Raw genomic sequence first — 22,270 nt, 5'->3', positions numbered from 1 at the left:
ATAATATTTTCCAGTGAAATGAATTGAAGTATTAAACCTTATATGAATTCATGCTCTTAAATAGCTATGAAAACTAGAAACACTATGACTCAATGAAATAACTATAATGACAAAGATCAAGAGCCTTAAGTGTTAAGGACTAATTGTCGACGAACTGTCTGCAAAATCGAGATTTTCAAAAAAAAAATTCTTTGAAAGAAACCAAAGATGGACTCTATGAAACAAGACAGTTAAGAGATGACTCTAATACCATGTCAAGAGTTTTGTTGAATGCCTCTTAAAGTGAGATCCTTTCCATTATATAGAGAGTATACACATTACATCCCGAATGATCCGTCATATATATCCCTAAAGATCAACTATTCTATCCCTCTAAATATGCTATGCAAATCCATCTAAATCTGACATGTTATCCCTCCAAATATGCTATTCTATCACAATATTTATTCTTTATGATTACTTTGACAAATCTCTATAATTATACTTATTTACAACACTATATACTTACATTAGTATATACAATCTACCATGCTAATAGTTCTTCTGCCTGGAAGGGCATGTTAGAGGGGGATGTATGCTCGAGATGATCAAATGAATAGAGATGATAAGCGTATAATTTCTCTTGATGATCATAACCAAAGTATTCAAGAGGTTCGACTATAATAAAACCGCTTACAAAGAGTAGTTCAATTTTAACATTCATGTGTAGATTTATATGCCTGATTGACTAAATAAACAATATGAGTACTTTTAGATACTACAACATGTTTTGAGGTGTTCCTTTATTAATTTTTATTCTTCATATATTGGTTACTAGTTTTTAGGAACGTGCGTTGCACGTTAGCCCCAATTAATATAAAATTTCTACATTTTAAAAAAGTTTTAACTTATGAAATAGAAAATATTAACATCAAAATATTGCAGATTTTACTATTTGAATCTATTCATTAAAAACGCAATTAGTGGGAGGATATAATAACCTCTGGCCCTCTGATAGTATGCAAGAGAATTCTTGCTCTAATTTTAATAAATGCATGTAAAAATATTTAAAAAATTTACAAAAGAAAAATATGAAGAAACATATCTTTTTACAAAACCCCAAATAGAATTGTTTGTTTAGATTTAAAAATGCTATATCAGATTAAGTGAAATATAAAATTAATTGCACTACCTAAAAAAATATTCCTTTTTTCTCAGCCAAGCAAGCATTTTACGTAAAGATGATATTTGAATGTTAAAGAAAAAGATACATTTTCATTTCACAAAAAATAAAATACCTCTCAATTCTATATTCCAAATGAATTAAAAAATAAATGGTTAATTATGAAGTAGTACAAGTATTATGCATACAAATACATAGATAATTTAAATTCAACAAATTCTCCTTATATCATTTGGATGCCTCAACAACCACAAAGTCATAACTTGAATAAATTTTTAACTCCTATCTTATGGATCGTTTTTTAAAAATCTGAAGTACTTCATCCATGCACAAAGTATTGCATAAATGTGTTATATCCAGTACAACAGTGCCTGTTGTTATGTTAAAATAAAAATATAAAGTTGATACACAATAAAGAAACGATTTTTTTGAAATAAATGCATGGAAAGAAAAATAACTACATTACCAAGTCTCTAGCATTCAATCAAAACTAAAACAAATACAAGTTTACAATTTGTCAATTAAATAGGGATTAGACGGTAGAAACAACCACACAACAACGTGTATAGAAATAGTTAGTTGCAATATGTGTACCGTCAAATGATAATATGACGATTAAACTTATTTCTTGTTCGATCGTGGTATTCAATAAAAGGTCCAAAGTTACTTTACATAAACTTGTCGCAAGCAGTACCATGTGAAATAGATTGTTACTTACCTTTGTTTCTTTTAACCAAATGTGCAATTTGAGCATCATGGCGGAGAAGTTGGTTAGCAGTAAACCTCTTGCAATTATTTGGTAATTGATAAATATCATGAAAAGGAAACAATAGAGGATATCACTAAAAACAATTAGCAATAACTGGGCAAAACAAATTCTCACCAAAAAATAAGAGCCAACGTTTCATATGAAAAGAGACGCAAAAGGAAAAGTTGATGAAGAGTTTCTTGGTAACTGCTCTCCTTTAACATTATTATTATGAGATTGTGTAATAGACTTTTCATTTTCTCCAAATTTCAGATTATTTGAACTCAGACTTATTACTAAATATATATACATATATAAATATGATGATTAAGATTATTTAATATTTAATTAATGAGTACATTGATATTGCTGGCCAAAATGATTTTTTCTTAAAATATTTATATTTAATCAAATTTAAATTTAGTAGAGGGACAAAATGGTAATTCAACTTTTCACTTTGGAGCTTTCCACTTATAATAATATATGATAACTAAAATCAACTCTCCACTATGTACCAACTTTACTTCATACATTTTGAAAGCTAATCTATTGGTGATTTTCAAGAACATATCATTCTATTTGAGAATAAATTGAAAAAGAAATTAAAAATATTTGTTCTAGTTGGAATGTTGACTTGTAGATGTGTTTTTGTGGTTGACTCCATCTGTTTTTTTTTTTATGCATATTTTGACACTATGAAGTTGGACATGTTGGAATTCCATAGATTTCTAACTACCACATGAACTCTTCATGCTTCAATTTATCATGTTGTATTATTTGTGATTTTTTAAAAGGTCTTTTTATTGGTGCACTTATAACCAACTCACAATGTTTCAATTAAATAAGTAGATACTAGATAGAATAGTAGTTCAGTGATTTGCATTATATTCTCCTATTTCTCTGTTTGTGATATGTAAATGTGAAAAATGAGCTTATAGTTTAGTTGGACTTATATGGAGTATTTAATTCATGTAATTTTGCAGCCATTGGTGGTCCCATTGGAAAGCTTCTTGAGCAATATGCTCAGACATTAGATTAAAATTCTGCTAACTTTGGCGCTTTTTTAGTGTGTTACTTAACGGCTCTCTGATCGTGCTCTCGGCGTAAGATAGAGTGAAGTGCTATCGTGCGCCTCGCCTGAATGGCGAAGGGAAGAGGACGAGAAATGGGACCTTTACGGAAGCTTGACTTGATGAAAACAACGAGTAATACGACGAATAGCAAAACTTTGGCAAAAATCCCAAATCTGGCAACTAATATACAGAAAGAAGAAGTAACTGAAGATTTCCCAAAACTAAAATCTCCAGTGGAGGGTTTAGGAACAGAAACAGTGGGAAAGGGGAAGAAATCTGAAGGAAACAAGGAGGCGAACCCTAGTGCAGATGGGGGTGAAGCCGATGGCGCAAAAACACAACCCTCACAAGAGGCGAAAGAGGGGAAAAATGGACCAGCCTTTTCTCAGGGAACCGACTAGCTGCTCGAGGTATGAACTTATGTTATGTGCCTCCAATATTGATAGATGGCGAAAAGGTCATCCAACTGGAGAAACAAGAGTTTGAGGCTGAAACAGTGAAATGGAAGCAGGCAGTAGTTCTGTATGTAGTTGGCGACTCTCTGTCCATTGGTGCAGAGGAACGCTTCATTGCTGCGAACTGGAACTTTGTGTCTAAGCCAAAAGTCTACTACCATAACGATGGATATTTTGTAATACGATGCAGTAGTATAGAAGATAGAGATGAAGTGCTATTCTCAGGACCGTATACGATGTCTAGCAGACCAGTCATTGTTAAGGCATGGTGTCCTAATTTCAATTTCAATAATGAGGTGTTGCGAATGATTCCCCTATGGGTCAAACTACCAAACTTGCCGCTAAATTGCTGGGGCAATGACTCATTAAGCAGAATCGGAAGCGGATTAGGCCGCCCCTTATATGCGGATGAGTGTACATCTTGTATTGATCGTATTTCCTTTACGAGGATTCTAGTTGAAATGGATAACACTCAAGTGTTGCCTGTTCACGTGAACGTGCAAGATCCAAATGGAAGGGTGTTTGAGCAGAGCATAGAGTATTAATGGAAGCCCTCATACTGCACAAAATGTCTCATAATTGGTCATTCTTGGCAAAACTTTGAAACCAAGAGACAAGATGAACATGGTGTAAATAAGCAGAAAACTAAGCCAGTTAAGATGGTATGGGCGAAGTCCTGAACCCAGGGTGAGATGTCAAGCACGATAGCTACTCAAAAGGATACGGTTAGCAATCAAGAGAACCCCCGACCCAAGAGTGAGATGGCTAGCACAAAATCTGCTCAACATGAAAAAATGTTCAACAAGCAGGAGAACGTGATCACCACATTACCAACTGAACAACAGGTACATTATAAGGAACAACAAGCTACTATTAGCCATCAAACTAAGCAGATGACCAGTCCTAAACAAAATCAAGACGACACATGGAAAGAAGCTAGGAATAACTCGTTTGGGAAGCTTGTCCAAACTACCCTTAAGAATCGGGTAGTTCCTATTGCAAATGTTTTTAATCCACTGGTGGAGGAAGTAATACAGGAAATGGAAAATGAAAAAAGTAGAATGAATCAAGGCCAAAGTAGCTTGGAGGCTCCAGCAATACCAAAAAATCCTAAACTTTTGATATGAAGTTGGTAACGTGGAACGTAAGAGGTTTGAATAAAGTATACAAGCAAAAGGAGTTGAAGGTGTTCTTACCAGAGACAAATGTAGGTTTGATTGCTATAATTGAAAATAGAGTCAAAGAGATTTCTTCCCCAAGGATTGTGTAAAAGATTGCATATGGATGGAAATGGTGCAACAACTACCAACACTCTAACGGAGGAAGAATATGGTTATTATGGGATCCCGCAAAGTGTGACTTTACTCACACGCATTCCAGTAGCCAATATATACATGGGATGGTAAAAGTTTATCGAGACAATATGGATTTCCAATTCACTGCTATTTATGGCTTACATAACATAAAAGACAGGGGCGTATTATGGGCAGACCTAAAAGGCATAGCTGATCAGATGCTAGACTCGTGGTTAATTATGGGAGACTTTAACACAATTTTACATATTGAGGATAGAAGCAACGGGGCTCCTGTCAAGGAAGCCGAAATAAGAGATTTCAACAAATTCTTAGTAGAAACGGGAATGATGGAAATGAAAGCCGTGGGAAGGGACTACACATGGACAAATGAACATGTCTACAGTAGAATAGATAGGGCAATTGTGAATGCTCACTGGATACAGAAATGGGCACATATGGAGGCAAATATCATGGACCCACGGTGCTCAGACCACTCTCCTCTGTGTGTGGCTCTATTTACTATTGAGAAGAAAAATAATAGACCGTTTAGATTCCTAAATTGCCTAGCAACTCATCGAGAATTTTTTCACGTAGTGCAACGAGGTTGGAATGAACCAGCTTATGGAGCTAGCATGAATAGAAGTTGGATGAAACTTAAATATGTGAAAATGGCTTGAATAACCTGAATACACATGAATTCTCGGGGATAGAATCCAAAGTGAAAGATTTTAGAAGACACCTCTCTGATATACAAGCACAAATGAGAAACGTGAATCATCAGACAACATTATTTGAAGAGGAGAAAGTAATAAACAAGCATCTTGGCTTATCAAGAAAATTTTCAAAGCTACGGAGTACGTGGAAGCTGTTGGTTACACAGAAGATCAATTCCAAAGATTGCAATATTTCTCTGTAAAAAAAGATGTACCAATTGGTGCAAGGAGTGTTTCCAAAAGTAAGATGGAAGAAATTAGTTTGCAATACCTCTTCTGCCCCGAAATGGTTGTTCATTATGATGTTGGTTGCTCATGGAAGGTTGTACACGAAGGATAGGATGATTCACTGGGGAATGAGTGTCAATTCAGTATGCCCTTTGTGTGAATCAGAGAATGAGTCGATCTCACACCTTTTTTTTCAGTGCTCTGTTTCAACATCAATGTGGAACAAGCTACTACAATGGCTAGGACAGAGACGACAAGCAAAAGCATGGGAAGAAGAACTTACATTGGCAGTGAATCATCATAATGGGAATAGTGTTGCAGCAACAATTTATAGAATGGCCTTAACAGGCTGCATCTATTATATGTGGCAAGAGAGGAACCAAATTGTTTTTCAAGGAAAAAGAAGAGAAATATCGGACCTTGTGAAGAGAATAATTCATGACGTATATTTCAGAGGCTGTCTTAAAGTAAAATTAACTAAATACTTGACGATGTTGAACTACTATCCAAGCTAAAGTAGTCGATAGATAGTTAGGAAATGAAAAGTTATTAGTTGGGTTCGATCTAGTCGGAATAGTTCTTTTTCTTTTTCTTTTTTTGAGTTGTAAACTTCTCTTTGGTAATAAAATGCTTACTTACCAAAAAAAATAAACTTTGGCCCTTTTAAGGCCAGTTAATGATTTTGAGAATTTCCATTACTCCTTCTCTCAACCCTTTTATATGTGATCTGTGACACATTAGTAATAAAATTGTCTGTTGTTTACACTTGCAAAAATGTTTATTCCAACTGGAAATATGACTCTGTTGTAAATTTGAATATTCAAACATGTTAGAGTTTCTCATCTTCCTTGAGCATAAGGGGGAGACTTTCTCTTACAATTTTATTGTATGCATTTCAGCACTTCCCTTATTAATAATTTTCACTTAATGAATTTTTATCTTTTCTAATAAATAGAACTAAAGAAAATTCATCTCTATTACATTCGTGATATGAAGGTTAAGGGGGTAGATTAGTTGAAGAGAAAGTAGCTGAAATTTTGCCTCTAGCGGGTGATGAAGGGAAAGGTATCTTGATCATCTTAGAATTCATTCACGACCAAAAGTGAAATCATGATAGCATATACTATAAACCTCTATTAGGTAAGCCAAATCCAAGACAAAAATACAATAAATAAAATTATTAATAATTAAAGCAGAAGCAATATTAAGGTAAGAGTGGGACCCTAGCATATATAATCATTTTCTATCATCATATTATATTAAAAGTGGGAAGCTTTTTCCATCAGAGTTGGATTGTCATTTTGCCCCTCCACTAAAATAAAATATAATTAAATATTAACATTTTAATTACATTATAAAAAAAATCAAAGTGCAACAACTGAACTTAAATTATGTAGTTACGGCATCACTAGGAATTGGAATAGAGATGTTAATTCAATTTGAGGTATTGAAGACCTCAATGGTCATTCATGTTAGGATATACTATTAACCATGTGGTTTATTTATAGCATTATGTTTTTATCATTATGTAAAGACTGATTATTTTATTTATTTCATTTTATAAAATTCCATTTAAATAAAGCATTGTGCCTACACGTTTATCCTTTACTTATACAATAGACAATTTAGTGTATGAAGTCTCTTGGCTCATACACGGAAGATTGAAATTTTTGGTCACTATAAGTTATAAATATAAGTTCACAATCGAAGATGAAGTTGGACAAACATGCATCTTGATGATTGTAGCACAAGATTAGATATAATTTGATCTTGATTATGGGAGTGGCTCCATTCAAACTTCTTATGCTAGTACGCTTTTTGTATGTATTGAACAAACTAAGTAGAAAAGCTTGTTTATGTTCTGAGTATTTATATAACCTCTTTCCTAGAATCATTAAATGTACTTATACTCTCAATCTTGATATAATTATTATGATAAATATAATTTATTTGTCATCTTGATCTGGCAAAAGGTGAGACACTAATGTGGGTCAATATATTTCGGATAAATTGGACGATGATAAATAATAATTAGTTGATAGAATCCATGTCTCGATCTTGAGATTGATGATACCACTTTATAATTGCTTATAAGTTGTCATGTGAAAGCCCTGCAGGTGGATTTATATATATATATATATATATCATTAAGCATAGCAATAAAGAATTAAATTAATCAATAAATTAATTTATCAGAGATTTAATTTAATTGATTGGTATAGGTAATTCTAACATGGAGAGTTAAATAAGATTTAATGTTGGATTTTGAAATTAAATCGAGGAGTGCAATTAGGGATTTTTGGTGGAATAATTTGTAATTTATTATAGTAGGATTAATTCACTCATTTTTGAATTGATACCATAATTCGAAGCCTCTACTATTAAATATGTGGTCCCTACTATACCAGATTAAATATATATATTTTGAGAAAATAAAATACAAGATTCTAGAAGTAGTTAAAACTATTTTTTAGTGTACTTCTAGACATGTTTCAAAATTTGAAACGTGCAGAGTCTTTTTGTTGAGAGAAAGACTCCCTCACCTATCCATTATCAATTGGGGTAACATGGATAAAAGGAGAAGCCTCTCACAAATTCTTTGCATCCATTTTTTACGCATCACAAAATATACTACACCCATAGAAGCAAAATCTGGTTTTAGTAGAAGGCCGCAGACCTGGAGACTACTGTTTTTGATGATCTTTGTGAAATCTTCAACAGGTTTGTGAATCTTATTCACAATTTTTCTATATCATCTAGATTAATTGTATGTTTTGTGATCATGTGTATACTTCCGCTGTCATATCTTCTATTGATTCACTCATATCTAAGTCTTTTGTCCAAATCTTCAAAAGTCACATTAATTCATAATTCATTATATTTTTCGTAGAATTTTTTTGATATTTAATGACCAGTTATATCCGTTTCATCTTATTTGTCTACATTATTTAAAATATTTAGCAAAAATTATTTGTTAATTTACAAAATCAAGATAGAATTAATTTAGAAAAATCTTTTTTTTTCCTCTTAAATTTATTAATTCTTTTGAAAGTATACATATCGTAAAGTTTCAATAACTTATACTGATAATCTTGGTATTAATGAATAAGTTAAGGCACATAAATAAAGTGTATTAAAAATAGTTAAACAATAAATTAGTAAAAAGACCAGCCTAAATATTATTTCTTAAAATTCCTGTAAGGAAAAAAAATGGATAAGTAATATATGAATCGGGGGAAGTATGTAAATTAGCAATAGAAAAAAAAGGTTATACCTTCATTAGGCTTGGAGTATATTTGTCTTCTTTTTTTCTTAAATTTATTTTCCCCCTTTTATCTATTTTTTCTTATTTTACTTTTTGAATTATGCAGCCCATGATTTCAAATATTCAATACATGATATCCGTTTCATATTGAAAAGTTTTTTTCCATATGTCTATTTCTTTCTACAATTTGTAAATCATCCTCCTTAATGTTATTATATGTATATTATATTGTCATAAACTTGCATGGATATCACTTTAATCTGCAGATGAAGTACTTGAAGAAGAAAAAGTGAATCTGCTAAAAACATTTTCTTTAAATTCATTAGATGCTTAATTTATCTCTAGAGTAAGTAGTATTCAGAGAAGGAAACAATATAATAACAATCTAGAGTCATTTGTTTTTGATGAAGTTTCAGTTTTCGTAATTGAGTTTCAATTACTTTACTTCATATATATTGTCTGTGTTTGTGTTTGAGGAAAAAAAGGAAATATTAAAAAAAAAAAATTCAAAATAATGATCTTTATGTTTTATTTTTTTGGATTCCATCCATCTCTTAGACTTCAATATTTGTGTTGAAAATGGATATCAGAACGTATTTCACTATAATATATTGTACCGAGTTTATCATTTATAATATGTTAGATTATGTTTTTGGGATAAACGTACAAAGCATGTTCCCAGAACTAGTATTACTAAAAGTGGGGACAAAAAGAGTTGAAAGTTAAACTACAATTTTAGTTCTTGAGGTCTTTGTTTCGTATTCCGTAAGTTCTTCGTAATTTATGTTAGGACCGCGCTTCAAGGATGGATTTCCTCCGAAGCTCGACTCATTTTATCCACTAGTAGAAGGGGAGAAACTTATTTTACACACACTGCAACCTGGTTGGCACAAAAACAACACATGGAGGTCATGACAATCTATAACTGAAGAATTGATCGGTTGGGTTGATCAAATAGAGAAGATAAAAGGGGAGACATGGAGAACTGTTGTTATTTATGATGTCATCCAATTATCTAATGTCAACATACCCTGTGACGACGATCTCTTGTATCATACACTATGCATCTGGGCTACCTCAGGTAACTCATTCCACTTTAACTTTGCCATGATGAGTCCAGTTGTGTTGTACATTTTTACTTTGATAGGGATTAGACCTCACAGTGAGGCGATTAGTGCAGTCCTAAACATCCAGAATTCGACCTTTTCTTTCCCAAATAGTGTGAAAAATAAGAAAATATATTACGAGGAGTTTATTAAAATGAACATGGAAAGAGAGGATGTGCCTAAGGATGAACATTTCGCGTTCCTTAATATGTGGGTTTGCAAGTTCGTCCTTTGCAATGGTTTATCAAGGGTAACGATGGAGTATAGGACTGTTGTATTTTGTATTACTCGTACACTCCATTGTTACCCTTGATGAACCATTGTGAAAGACAAAATTGTAAAGCCACATACGAATGAACGCAAAAAGTTCATCGCCAGTTACATCCTCTCTTTACATGTTCACTTTGATAGATTTCTCATAATATATTTTCTTATTTTTCTCACTCTTCGGCAAAGAAAATTTCGAATTCTGGATGTGTAGGACTGCATTAATCACCTTACCGTGAGGTCTAATCCCTTTCAAACCAAAAATGTACAACACAGTTTGACTCATCATGCCAAATTCGAAGTGGAATGAGTTAACTGAGGTAGACCAAAAGCATAATCCAGCATACAAGAGATGGTTGTCACATGGTAAGTTGACTTTAGATAACAGGATGGCATCATAAATGCCAGCAGTTCTCCATGTCTCTCTGTTTAACTTCTCCATTCAATCAACCCAACCGATACATCCTTCAGTTATAGTTGGCCAGGACCTCGATGTGTTGTTTTTGTGTTAACCAGGTTGCAATAAGTGTAAAAGAAGTTTCTCCCCTTCTTCTAGTGGATAAAATTATTCAAGCTCCGAAGGAAACCCATCCTTGAAGCACTGGCCTAACATATATGAAGAAGACTTTTGAATTTTAATAAGATATTGGAGGAGTCGATAAGAACTCGGAAAATTATGTACTTAACTTTGTATTTATTTTCCCTCTAGATTATTATTAAATTCTCCCTTCATTTGGTATTTTTTTGGTCATATTATTATAGACTTATTTGTCATTTTAGCACTTTGTTACTCATTACATACATGTTTCCATAGAATTTTAGTCATTCTAACATATCTATAAAAATTCACATGGAGAATGCGTGGAAAGCATGTGTCCTGAAACTGAAACTAGTATATATATATATATATATATATATATAAAGAAATGGTATTCAATATAGAAGATGGGCCCAACTGAGACCGAGAAACACTAGTATATACAAGAAGAAAACCCTAGACCTAATGCCACCAATATAAGAACATCTACAATACGGGAATAGAGCTATAAGATAACTTAATTGATATGACAAAATAAAAAATTAATGATAGTAATATAGAAGGAACAACACAAGCCTCCAAACACCAAGAGCTCACCATAATTCAAACAGCCAAGACCTCGAATGAGTGAAGATCAGGCAAGATGATTCTTACTAGGTGTTGCATAAAAAAATGTAGAAGTGTAGTATTAGTACCAAAACATGGGGTACCCAGTAAGCATCAAAGGTTGACTTACCCTAGAAAATAGTATACAAAATAAGAAGTATGACAGGTAGCTAAAAAACAGGAACCTAGACTTTAGTCATAGATGAAATTAAAGTAATCTTAAAACCAGAATTAGTGCTAGTTGAGCAACCGTTCATCCTTGAAAAGAAAAAAGAAAGAATCATACGAAATACGTAAATCTATAAATAATTGGGGATACTCGTTGCACATGTTTGCTTTAGTATCCGAAGTAGCCTTCTCAACCGGTTGGTTCTTCCATTGAACCTTTACTGACTAAATCTCTTAAGTTCTCACTTATGGAATGCTATATCAAGGATCATAGTAGGTTTTTCTTAATAAGAGAGGGTTTTATCAAGTTACACAAAATACCAATGTATGTTGTAATTACCATCGCCATTGAACTTTTTAATCATAGATACATAAAAGACTAGGTTAATCCTAGAGAAATTCAACGGAAACACTAGTCACTATGCCACCAGTCTCACATGCTTAAGAATTTCAAATATCCCGATAAATCTCGAACTAAGCTTCCACTTTTTGTAATACCTCTTGACTCCTTTAATGGATGACACCTTGAAGAAAAATTTCTTGACTTTCATAAAGTGCACGTCTCTTACTTTGCTATTTGCATACTATTTTTGCCAACTCTGTGCTACCACAAGTCTCTTCTAAAAATACCTTACCTTCACAAGCGAGTTTTTAACATACCAGTACCCCATAATTTGACCTCAAAAGCATCAAACCAGCTAAATGGAGATCTATACCTCCAAGCATACAAAACCTCAAATGGTACCACATCGATTCTCAAGCGATATTATTGTAAGAGAACTCAATCATGGTTAAGATCGGTCCTAATATCCTCCAAAATCTATAACACAATAGAAGAACATGTCGTCCAAGACCTAAATCATCCACATTGATTGGCCATTTGTCTAAGGGTGAAATGTTGTGGTAAGATTCAACCTAGTCCCCACTCTTCATGCAATTTAACCCAAAATTTAGAGGTGAAATGTGTAACCCCTAACCAAAACAATCAAAATGGGAACCCATGAAATCTAAAAATCTCTTTGAGATATACATAAGCTAATTCATCTACAGTATAAGTTACTTGACCTTGAATGAAGTGTGCAGACTTGGTAAGTTTATCCACAAATATACCATGTTGAATAAATCATTCCCAAGATCTTGGGGAGTCTCACAATAAAGTCCCACAATAAAGTCCATAGATATTCTCTCCCACTTACTCTAAAAAATGGGCATTTGGTAAAGGGTGTCGCCTTCTTACAAAATCTCATACTTCACTTGTTGATATGTTTGAAACTTAGCCACAAACTCCATTGTGTCTTTCATCATTTGACTCCACCAATAGTGTTGTCTTAGGTCGCAATACATCTTTGTTGTGCTGGATGTACCGAGTACTTTGAGCTATGAACCTGTGCAAGGATTGTAGGAATAAATTTACTGATTCGGGGAACACAAACTCTCTATCCTTGATACGCAACAGACCTTCACATAAAGAATGAAATCTATGACTTCCTTTGCACTACTTTTTCACGAAGTTTCCCTAACATCACCTCTTCAAATTTCCTACCCTAATTTGATCTAAAAAGGTAGACCTTGCATCTAATTGGCTTCCAATTTATCTCTCGTGGATATCATGGTACTAGTATGAATCTAAGGTTTTAATCGATTCATAGGGTGTTAACCTCAACCACTACACTAGATGGGCATGTAGTATGAATTTGAGGTTTTTATTGAATCATTATGGTTCTAGTATAAATATGAGGTTTATGAAGGAGGGCCTGCTTCTTGTCTTCTAGAGCGCTAATGCGGTCTCGGACCCATTGTATTGCTGCAACCACAAGCGCTATAGGGAATATGGATTCATTTAACAACTCATTTCGTTTCACATAGTTCAAGTTACACTCATTGGGAAGGCAGGTGCTCCCAAAAGGCATTCTGGGTTTGCTGCAGTTAGTGTCAATGTTTTTCATTTTTTTGAGTCTTTCATCAGTCACTGGATCCATCTCTACCAACCAAACTTAAAAATGCATTCTTTCCTCCATTCAGCCCTTTGGAAGGTCTTTACCCTTCCTAATCGAAGAGCCATATGAGACAAACAACCAACTAGCTTATATCCTTCACTGCAAAACTACTCCGAGTGGTTAGCGAACTATTGAAGTGGATAAGTTCCAGTCTGCATTTATGAGACAGCCCAGATGAAGCAAAAGTAGAATGATAAGCATTATGAATAGATAGAAAACTTTTCCATTTGTCACAATACATCTTTAAGGAGCTACCGATGAAGAAATAAATAATGATAAAAGGAAAGAAAGGTCCCTGATGAAAGCTTATTTTATTATAGAAATACGAAGGAAACCTATCTATAGTAAACAAGAACTAGGGCGCCCTCTTCTTTTGCGAAGTTGAACTCGAAAAGATACAAAACTTCTTTCTATAAGCTATAGAAATGGGACCAGTTAGAAGGTGACAACCCTAATGAATTGACTATGAAGGGGGCACTTAGCTACATCAACGCTCAAATTTGTTAATTGTTATTGCCTAGGCTTCGATGATAAACCCCTTGCACATTTTGGTTTTGATCTTTGGCTAACTTGGTCGTCAGGACCCAACACTAAATTCTTTTATATTTCCTTTCAAATGAAAAGATGCAAAAGGTTTTTATACGACTGATTCACACAGAAATCTTACCCTCTTCCATACATTACCGGTGGATGCTACAACCACTATCACTTTGGTTGCCGGATGGGAATGAAGGCTGAGGAGGTAGGGAAGAAAAAGGTTATTTGCTATTGCCATACCTTATATAAGGCCTTGGTATGGACTATACATAATGGATGAAGGTTTTGTCAAGGTCAGGTATGGATGGTACCTATAATCAGACCCAATTGTTGCAGTACTTGAGAATAAAGAAAAAATATTCTCTTATTATCTATCTTAAGGCTGCTATTGATTCCTTATCTATTATCCTAATGTCCTGTATGAAGGGTTGTTCGAAATCCCTTTGCAACTTCTTGAATGTTCATACTTTGTTATGTAGTCTTTCAATTACCATATAGTTTCTATAATATAATAAAGGCTATAGGTCATCAGTTGTGACGTTAACGAAGGGTCAACCCCTCAGATTTTTTTTCATTCTTGGCCTCTATTCACACTTAAACATCATATTCTTGTGTTGGATAACTACTAAATGGGTGTATGGCACGACAAATATTTTTGATTATGCCATTCTTGGCGACGGTGATCGCTGATGAGAAGGTGATGACCATTAAGCATAATAAAATGTTTCAGTGTACTATAGCTAAATCTAAAGAAAAGTCTCTCATTTGAAACATTATTTATTATAAGTCATGTTTTGGAGTTTGCCAAAAAATATATGAGCGACAGAGTTAATAGGTATTTCTCTCCAGTGTCTACTAAGATGCTCAGGTCTTTGGTTGACAATATTTATGCGGAAAAGACCCTGATTTTCTCAAAGATTAGAGACGAGAATGGTACTATGTTTCTGTCTTTAACCTATCGATTGAGGGGTTCTTCTTAATGTATTTGTGGTGCGCCCTATCACTCGAAATTTAACTGATAGAATCCAAACTATATTTGTATGCTTTCACCGCCCGTTATCATTAAAATAGTGGTTAGGATTTCCAGATTTTGGAGTATTAACGCCGAGTTTCACGCGGGCCTTCATTCTTGAAAGGCCTAAAAGTAGCGCCTTCGCTTAGTTTGTAATGAAAAGGAAAGAGGAGATCTTCAGATATTTTTTTCCAAGGGAGGAATTTTTTGATCGCCTCATTCGGGTTATGATGTGGCTAAAGCCTCTCCGAGGGTAACGTATATTACGCTTGAGGTCTATCTAGCCTCCTGTTGACCCAATGTTTATATTCCATTCTAGGAATAAGGTAAATTTATTTTCTGGTATATGGAGTTTTCTTTCATTGTTACCACAGGCTGAGAGCAATGCCCTCTTTTTTAATTCTTCTAACATCGAAATTATCCCTTCTATCTTACCTTACTAAAAAAGGGGCTTCTCTTTTTCATCCTCCTTAACTATGTATGGCTAATGAACTCCTCGCTGGAATCTGTAAAATTTCCCAATCTTGACTGCTGGCGGACCGCCCCTGAATCCGCAAGTACCGGTTTGATTACCCCCTAAGATAAGAGGAGGATATAGAAGAAGATTTAGTTGGAAGGTCGGTCCTAACCCGTCTACAAAATGGGCTCTAAGAGGCTATGGAATAGTTGCCTCAAAATAAGGGGTGCCATTGAGTGTTATATACACCTTAATCGAAATGATTTGGGGCGTGGCCGAACCATCTACGATGGGGGGAACTAATGCACAGGGAACTACAAAATTCCAATTGTTCAGTGAATAAGATCGGTTCTATTAAGAACATCCTTTAAAAATTCATTCCAATTCTGTGAATTATTCGACTTTGGATGCAAAAGGAGCTACTTAAAGCGAGAGTGTATCCAAAAATTTGAGAAGATGCTCGGCCTTGCTTGAAACAATTATAGGTGTCAATGGACCGATTTCACTAGCAGAGCACTTTCTCCATTGTGCGCAAACAGAGATGCCACTTTCAATGATAGACACCGGCCCTTGTGTTAAAGTAGCATCGAGTTTCGCTTGGAAATCGGAAAGTTTCGAGTTGTAGGAGACATTGGATGTAACCAGCCTTCAAAGGCGTTGGAACCTGGTCTTTTTCGGTTCCAGCCTCTCCCTCGAATACATAGGGGCTATCGGTCACGCAATAATATTTATCCTTGCAAGGCATTCAGGTCCATCTTGATTGATTTCTCATTTTTCTCGATGGGGAATGGAACCTAAATCACGATGTGAACCTACTTATGAGTGGAATTTCAATTGGATCTACACATTTACAGAGCTAACCCAACACTCTACTATAAATAAGGATGCATAGTAGCCTTCAAAGATGACTGGATTAATTCGAATTAATAGTAATAGAAACTAGGGTCCACGTAGACTATTCAGAGGAGGTATGTTAATCAATGATCTACTGATGTAGCTGGTATTGCTGAAGCTTTTGCTAGATATGCTAACCTAGATTTGAATGAGGATTCAATATTTCGTCCCCCATCAAATTTTTGGAAATGTGAAAGAAATTTCCTGTCAACTTTCACACGATCTGAAAAAAATGGAAAATACTTTCTACCAGGCTCAGGAATTCTACTTTCTATTACTTTTTATTTTTTTTTATTTTTTTCTGACAGTAGCGCAAGGCGAGCCGAGTCTGCTGGACCACCAGATTGTTGGATTGGCAAGTTTCTTATTGCGAAATGAATGGCATTCTAGAAGCTCTCACTCAAACAAGGGCGAAAGAGGACTGAGAATGTAGCAACCCTAAAAATAGATAGGTGAAACTAGAGCCTAACGTATGAATTTTTAAAGTTTAAGCATAAATTGGAAGTAGTCACTTTTGGAAAAAAAAGTTCTGAATCTGGAAATTGGCTAAGTTCAAAACCTGGAAATTTGGTTAAGTGTGGGAAATCAGTGAGTTTTTGGCCAACTTTGAGCAGTCATAACTCCTAGCTCAGGATGATCCAGGAGTAGTTCCAGTTATGTTTGGAAAGCCCTTGGAACGATCTTTCCAACGCCACCGAGTTTGCTCGATTCCGATTTGTATGAGTGAGTTATGCCCTTTGAAAGTTGGGCAATTGGCAAGGAGTCCGTCCGGAAATTTAAGGGCATTTTGGTCATTTCACAAATCTTTTCTTTTGAGGTTATATTATTGTGTTAGGCTGATTGTGGATCATTTTTGTTCCATTTTAAAAGAGTAAGAGTTAGGGTTCTTGAGTGAAGAAGAGAAGAAGAGAGGAAGAAGAAGAAGAAGAAGTTGGAGCTAGGATTGAAGATTTTGAGTTCTTTCTTCTTCAATTTTTCGTGGGCTTTCAACTTAGAGGTATGGTGACCCTTGATCCTTGATGAATCTTTCTTTCAAGGAGTCCAATCAAAAGGGTTTCAAAAGTGTTTCAAAGAACAAAAATCTCAAATTCTAATCTAAGCATGGGTTCATTGGCAAAACGTTTTCTAAGCCATTATATTGATGAATTAATATTTTTTTAAGATGATTTCGTATGGAATTCCTTGAAGAACCCATGTTTTCCCTAAATTCCTAAATTTGCTTATGAAGTGGGTCTTTTGCTTATGATTCAAAGTTTATGAAATTGTGTTTGGATTGGATTGTATTAGTGACTCTTATGATTTTCTACATCTATCTATGATGAATTGATGATGTATGGATAAATTGAAAGTTGTGGCCTTATGGGCAAGTTATGGATGAATTCTCTTGTGGTAAGTAAAATGGTTGGGACTTGAGTGTTATTGATTATGGCTTTGGAGGATGGTAAGTTGGCTTAATCTCTTATTATGGATAAAATTGTTCTTGCTTAGTTTGATCCACTTATGGTGGAGGTGTTTAATTATGGAATGTATTATGAACATGGACTTGAATGCATTATCTATTGAATTAAAGTGTTATCAAGTTATGAAATGTTATTGTACTATGTGAAGGTATTCTTATGGTTATAAGGTGATCTTGTACAAAGTGTTATTGTATTGTATATTATATATATAAATGAGGCTATATGTAAAGTCCTATATGAAGCTATATGTAAAGTTTTATGTGAAGCTTTATGTGTGAAGGTATGATGTGAATGAGTTTATGTGATCTTGTGATGATCCTATGTAAAGTGGATAGCATTGTGATTTAAAGTATGATTTTTCTCATGATGTATATATGAAATGATGTTGGATTATGAAGTATCCTTAGATGATAATGTTGTGACTTGGTTGGTAGACTAAAGTGTCTCTCCTTGTTACTTAAAGTCTTGAATGCATGAATGTGTGAAGTGGGCTAGAACTAAGAAATGGTGCCCTTTCTATAAATGCTAAAAGAGGAATTCTAGGCCAAGACTTGAATCGGCAAAACTAAGAAATGGTGCCCTTTCATAAGTCTAGCTTTCCTATGTAAATGTATAACCTTGAAGGATGGGCCTTAGGGCGAAGTTCCCTTCTTGAGTGAAATGATAGACTTAGAGATGGATGGAGCCGGAACGACATAAAAATCCTTATCTAAGAAAGTCAAATGAGCTATCCTTATGAACCTTGATTGGCCATGACTTAGAGATGGGGCCTTTCTTGGGAAGAGGTACTATGAGTTGGTTGAACTAGAAAAGGAACCCTCTTTAAGTACATATGCGATTGAATACTCTATGGGAAACAAGGCTAGCACCGAGTGGATGTGGTTAGGAAGGTGGCCTAGTTGAGTATGAGATTAGGCACAATGAACTTCCTTGGACATCCCCTAAACCATGTGCCTACATGGGTTGCTTACTAGTTCTACCTTTGGCAAGTAGAACAACCTCCACAGAGTAGGATAGACTCCGGATTCCATGCCTAGCTAGTATTGTCTATGTCGGTTATGCCTATTCCCATCATGTGGGATGTGCACTCTAGTTATTGGATAGGTTCTACAACGTGTAGGTAGTAGTATGGGATGCTATCTACACATGGCACGAATAGGCTTTGAAAATACTAAAGTGAGTTCCCTAAGTCTAACGACTATTATGTGAAAGTCCCCTTATGTGCTTGAATGTCTCCTAAATGGTTTCTTAAAGAATGTTGGTCTATTGATGTTATGTTATAAAGGAAGTGTCCTTATCTAAGGTAATCTTGAGGAACACTTAAGTGTGCTTGAAGAGGTTGTATGGGCGGTCACTTCTTGTCTCACTCAAGTGTGTCTTAAGGTTATATTAGGTAGAGGTCCTACGGTAATGAAATGGCGTGTGTTCTTTTAAAGTTAAGCATGGGTTGTATATGAATATATGTTGAGTATGTATATGGTTGGCTATGGTTTTATATGTGAACATTGACTTGTATTATGTCTCTTATACTTGGGAAGTGAAGGTTTTATCAAAATAATATGAAAGCATTTATTCCTTGTAAATGTCCGTTTTGGCATGTTTTTGCATGGTCATCATACTTAGTACTTAATTGTGCTAATTCCATATTTCTCTATTTTCTACAAGTGTAGGTTCCGGAAATTGAGCGGGTTCTATAGTAAGCTTGGAATTTGAAGTTCTTCCAAGATCTTGTGGTATGTCCTCATATGTCGAGGACAAGAGTTTTCTATTCTAGTTTTATGATAAGGTTCTTGTAATAGACTTAATAGACTTCTTTTGATTGTAAAGGGCCGTGTCCCTAGTATGTTTTCACGTTTATGTCTAAGATGGCTAAGAGACTTAGTATTCCGCTTGTGTACTTTTGAATGATGTTTTAAAAGTGACCTTTGAGACTTATGGGATTTTATTTAAAGAGTTTTTAATTCCGCACTATTTTACATATCTAATGTGATGAATGCTAAGGGCTTGTATGAGACCTCCGAGAGGTTGAATACGCATGTTACGACTTGTGGATGCTTTCGGGTCGTGACAGAGAACCATAAGGTGAGTGATTGCGAGTCGAAAGGAATGTAATAAGAGTTAAGTGGGGATCACGAACGGTCTTAAGTGAGTTTGAAAATCGCTATAGGGGGAATGTGTTGGGAGACGACCTCCCACCGCGGTACAAAATGAACGAAGGCCCAAGGGCTTTTATTCATCAGACATGAATGAAAGGGGACAATTGAACCTATACCTTTCTTTGAGATTGAAACTCTGCCTTTTTGATCTCACTCGTATTCCAAGTTCGTTAGTACAATGTTTGGCCCCATATTCTGGGTGTGCCATGGGGGGGGGTCTGGATCGGTCGATACGATGAACGAGAAATCCAAAAATGTATCCTAAAAAAGAGAATACAATTGACAAGAAAGCGAGTAAGCTAACAACGTCCCTATCACTTTTCTATCTCATCTATCTTATTTCTTGATTAAGCAGCCCTGGAATCACTTCACTCCGGGCGACAAGCCTTCAAAGCAAGTCCAAGCCCATGCAAAAATGACCTCATTGTCATGGTAGCCCTTTCCTTACTCCTCAATATAGTCGTTCTAGCCACACCATCCTCTAGCCCTGCCCCCTTTCCATAAGTAAATTTTCTTTCTAGTCTCTGACTACCTGATTCATTAGCCTACAAAAGGTTGCTGGCGCCAAAGGGCGCACAAGCGGTGGAGCATGTGGTTTAATTTGATACAACGCGCAAAACCTTACCAGCCTTGACATATGAACAAGAAAATGAGCGTTAGAGCGAGCGAAGCTCTCAATTTAGGGGATAGGCAGGATTCAAACCTACATAGAAAAACATCATCTTTTTCTAGGCAAGAGTCACTCGAATCGAAGTCAAGGTGAGGGAAGGTCATATTAAAAAAAAATTACCACAATTCCTCCACTACGGATGGACTAATCTAAAGAGCGGAGACTTGATTCAATATTTATAGCCCTGCGGATTTAAAAAACCTTGTGAATTGACACACCCTTTTATCTTTCGGCATAGACCCTTCTTCCTCCTTGCGATGCAAAGGCAATGTCAGAGAGGGCGAGAGAAGGGAAGCACGTATGGGTGGTCTTAGATCGAATTAGATTTCTTTGAGAAAAGTCTAAAACCTATCTAATTTCCATCTGTCTTCTTCCCACTTTAGTGAAAGATCTTTCACTTCACCATAGCATGAACCTCACTAGCCTTCCGGCTGCCCATTCTCTTTGTATGAAAAGTAGGAGTAGGAACAGACTAGAGAATCTTCTCCTTCTGGGGTCAGCTTCGATCACGAGGAGAGAAGAGCGGACCATTGAAAGTATCAATTCCTATCAGCCCAAGGTAGAGAGTTCGATTTTCAAATCCAACGATTTGTTTTCGAATAAGACTAAGGCGTGAGCGGAATATGCCAATGAACTTGTTGTAGGGAACAAAGCTGGGGATGACAAGGGCAAAAAGCCTAAGCTGTTCAAGCTATTATATTCCGAGCCCTATCGACTTGCATTAAATTCCCGTGGCTAGTAGGGGGAACTTTAATGTAATTGCGGATCGATTAGAAAAAAACTTGGGGGACGGCTGGTAGGTTGGATCCTAGGGTAGGTTCCTGCTGTTGAGCCTAGATACCCAAAAACCAATTTTCCCAAAAAAGTAGAAACGTCTTTCTTCGATCACATTTGGGTGTAGGGACACGCTACCTCCAGATTCAGACATATCTTCCACGGAGTAACCTACCGTAGGACCTCCGTCCCCGAAATGAAGAAAGAGGAGACTCTCATTCTTTTGACCAACCTATGACCGAAGAAAAATGAGTTCCCTCTGTGGTACCAGGGCTGACCTATGAGGAGTATGAGGTCCTTGTTGATTCACATGGGATTCAACGTGCCTTCTAGTAACCCGCCGCCGCATATGTAGAAAAAGAAGGAGCACAGGGCCCAATCATAGTCAAAAGTGGAAAAGAGAGTTAGTAGTTTCTTCAACAATTCTAAAAAGAGCAATTGCTGTATAAACCTAAAAGCCAATTATTAGAGATACGCTTCACGGGACGGAGCTGTATGACGCGAGAGTGTCACGTACGGTTCCTTTGAGAAGGGTATGATATCTCCACCTATCAGGCTCGGCAAGCTGTCTACGGAGCTGCATCCCTACTCATCTGGTCTATACACATCGCTCTCTCCAGGAGGTATGACTACCCTTTTACCTTGATTGATGTTGCATATCGCCCGCTCACTTGCTATATCTACTAATG

The 22,270-nt window shown here is 35.6% G+C and overlaps 1 protein-coding gene across 1 annotated transcript; it reads left to right on the top strand.

The window, feature by feature from the left end:
- Positions 1 to 3,395: 3,395 nt before the first annotated feature.
- LOC125839850 (uncharacterized) lies at positions 3,396 to 3,983 on the top strand. Its single transcript, XM_049518838.1, has one exon. It carries the CDS (start codon positions 3,396 to 3,398, stop codon positions 3,981 to 3,983), a length of 588 nt encoding a protein of 195 aa, XP_049374795.1.
- The last annotated feature ends 18,287 nt before the right edge of the window (positions 3,984 to 22,270 follow it).

The sequence above is a fragment of the Solanum verrucosum genome, unplaced genomic scaffold, assembly GCF_900185275.1.
Source record: "Solanum verrucosum unplaced genomic scaffold, falcon-dt-bn FXZP01000221.1, whole genome shotgun sequence".
NCBI lineage: Eukaryota > Viridiplantae > Streptophyta > Magnoliopsida > Solanales > Solanaceae > Solanum > Solanum verrucosum.
This window is presented reverse-complemented; position numbering and strand designations above follow the sequence as displayed.

Bases quoted from the DNA above. Each gene is read 5' to 3' on its own strand.
- LOC125839850 (XM_049518838.1), top strand. From the start codon at position 3,396: ATGAACTTATGTTATGTGCCTCCAATATTGATAGATGGCGAAAAGGTC.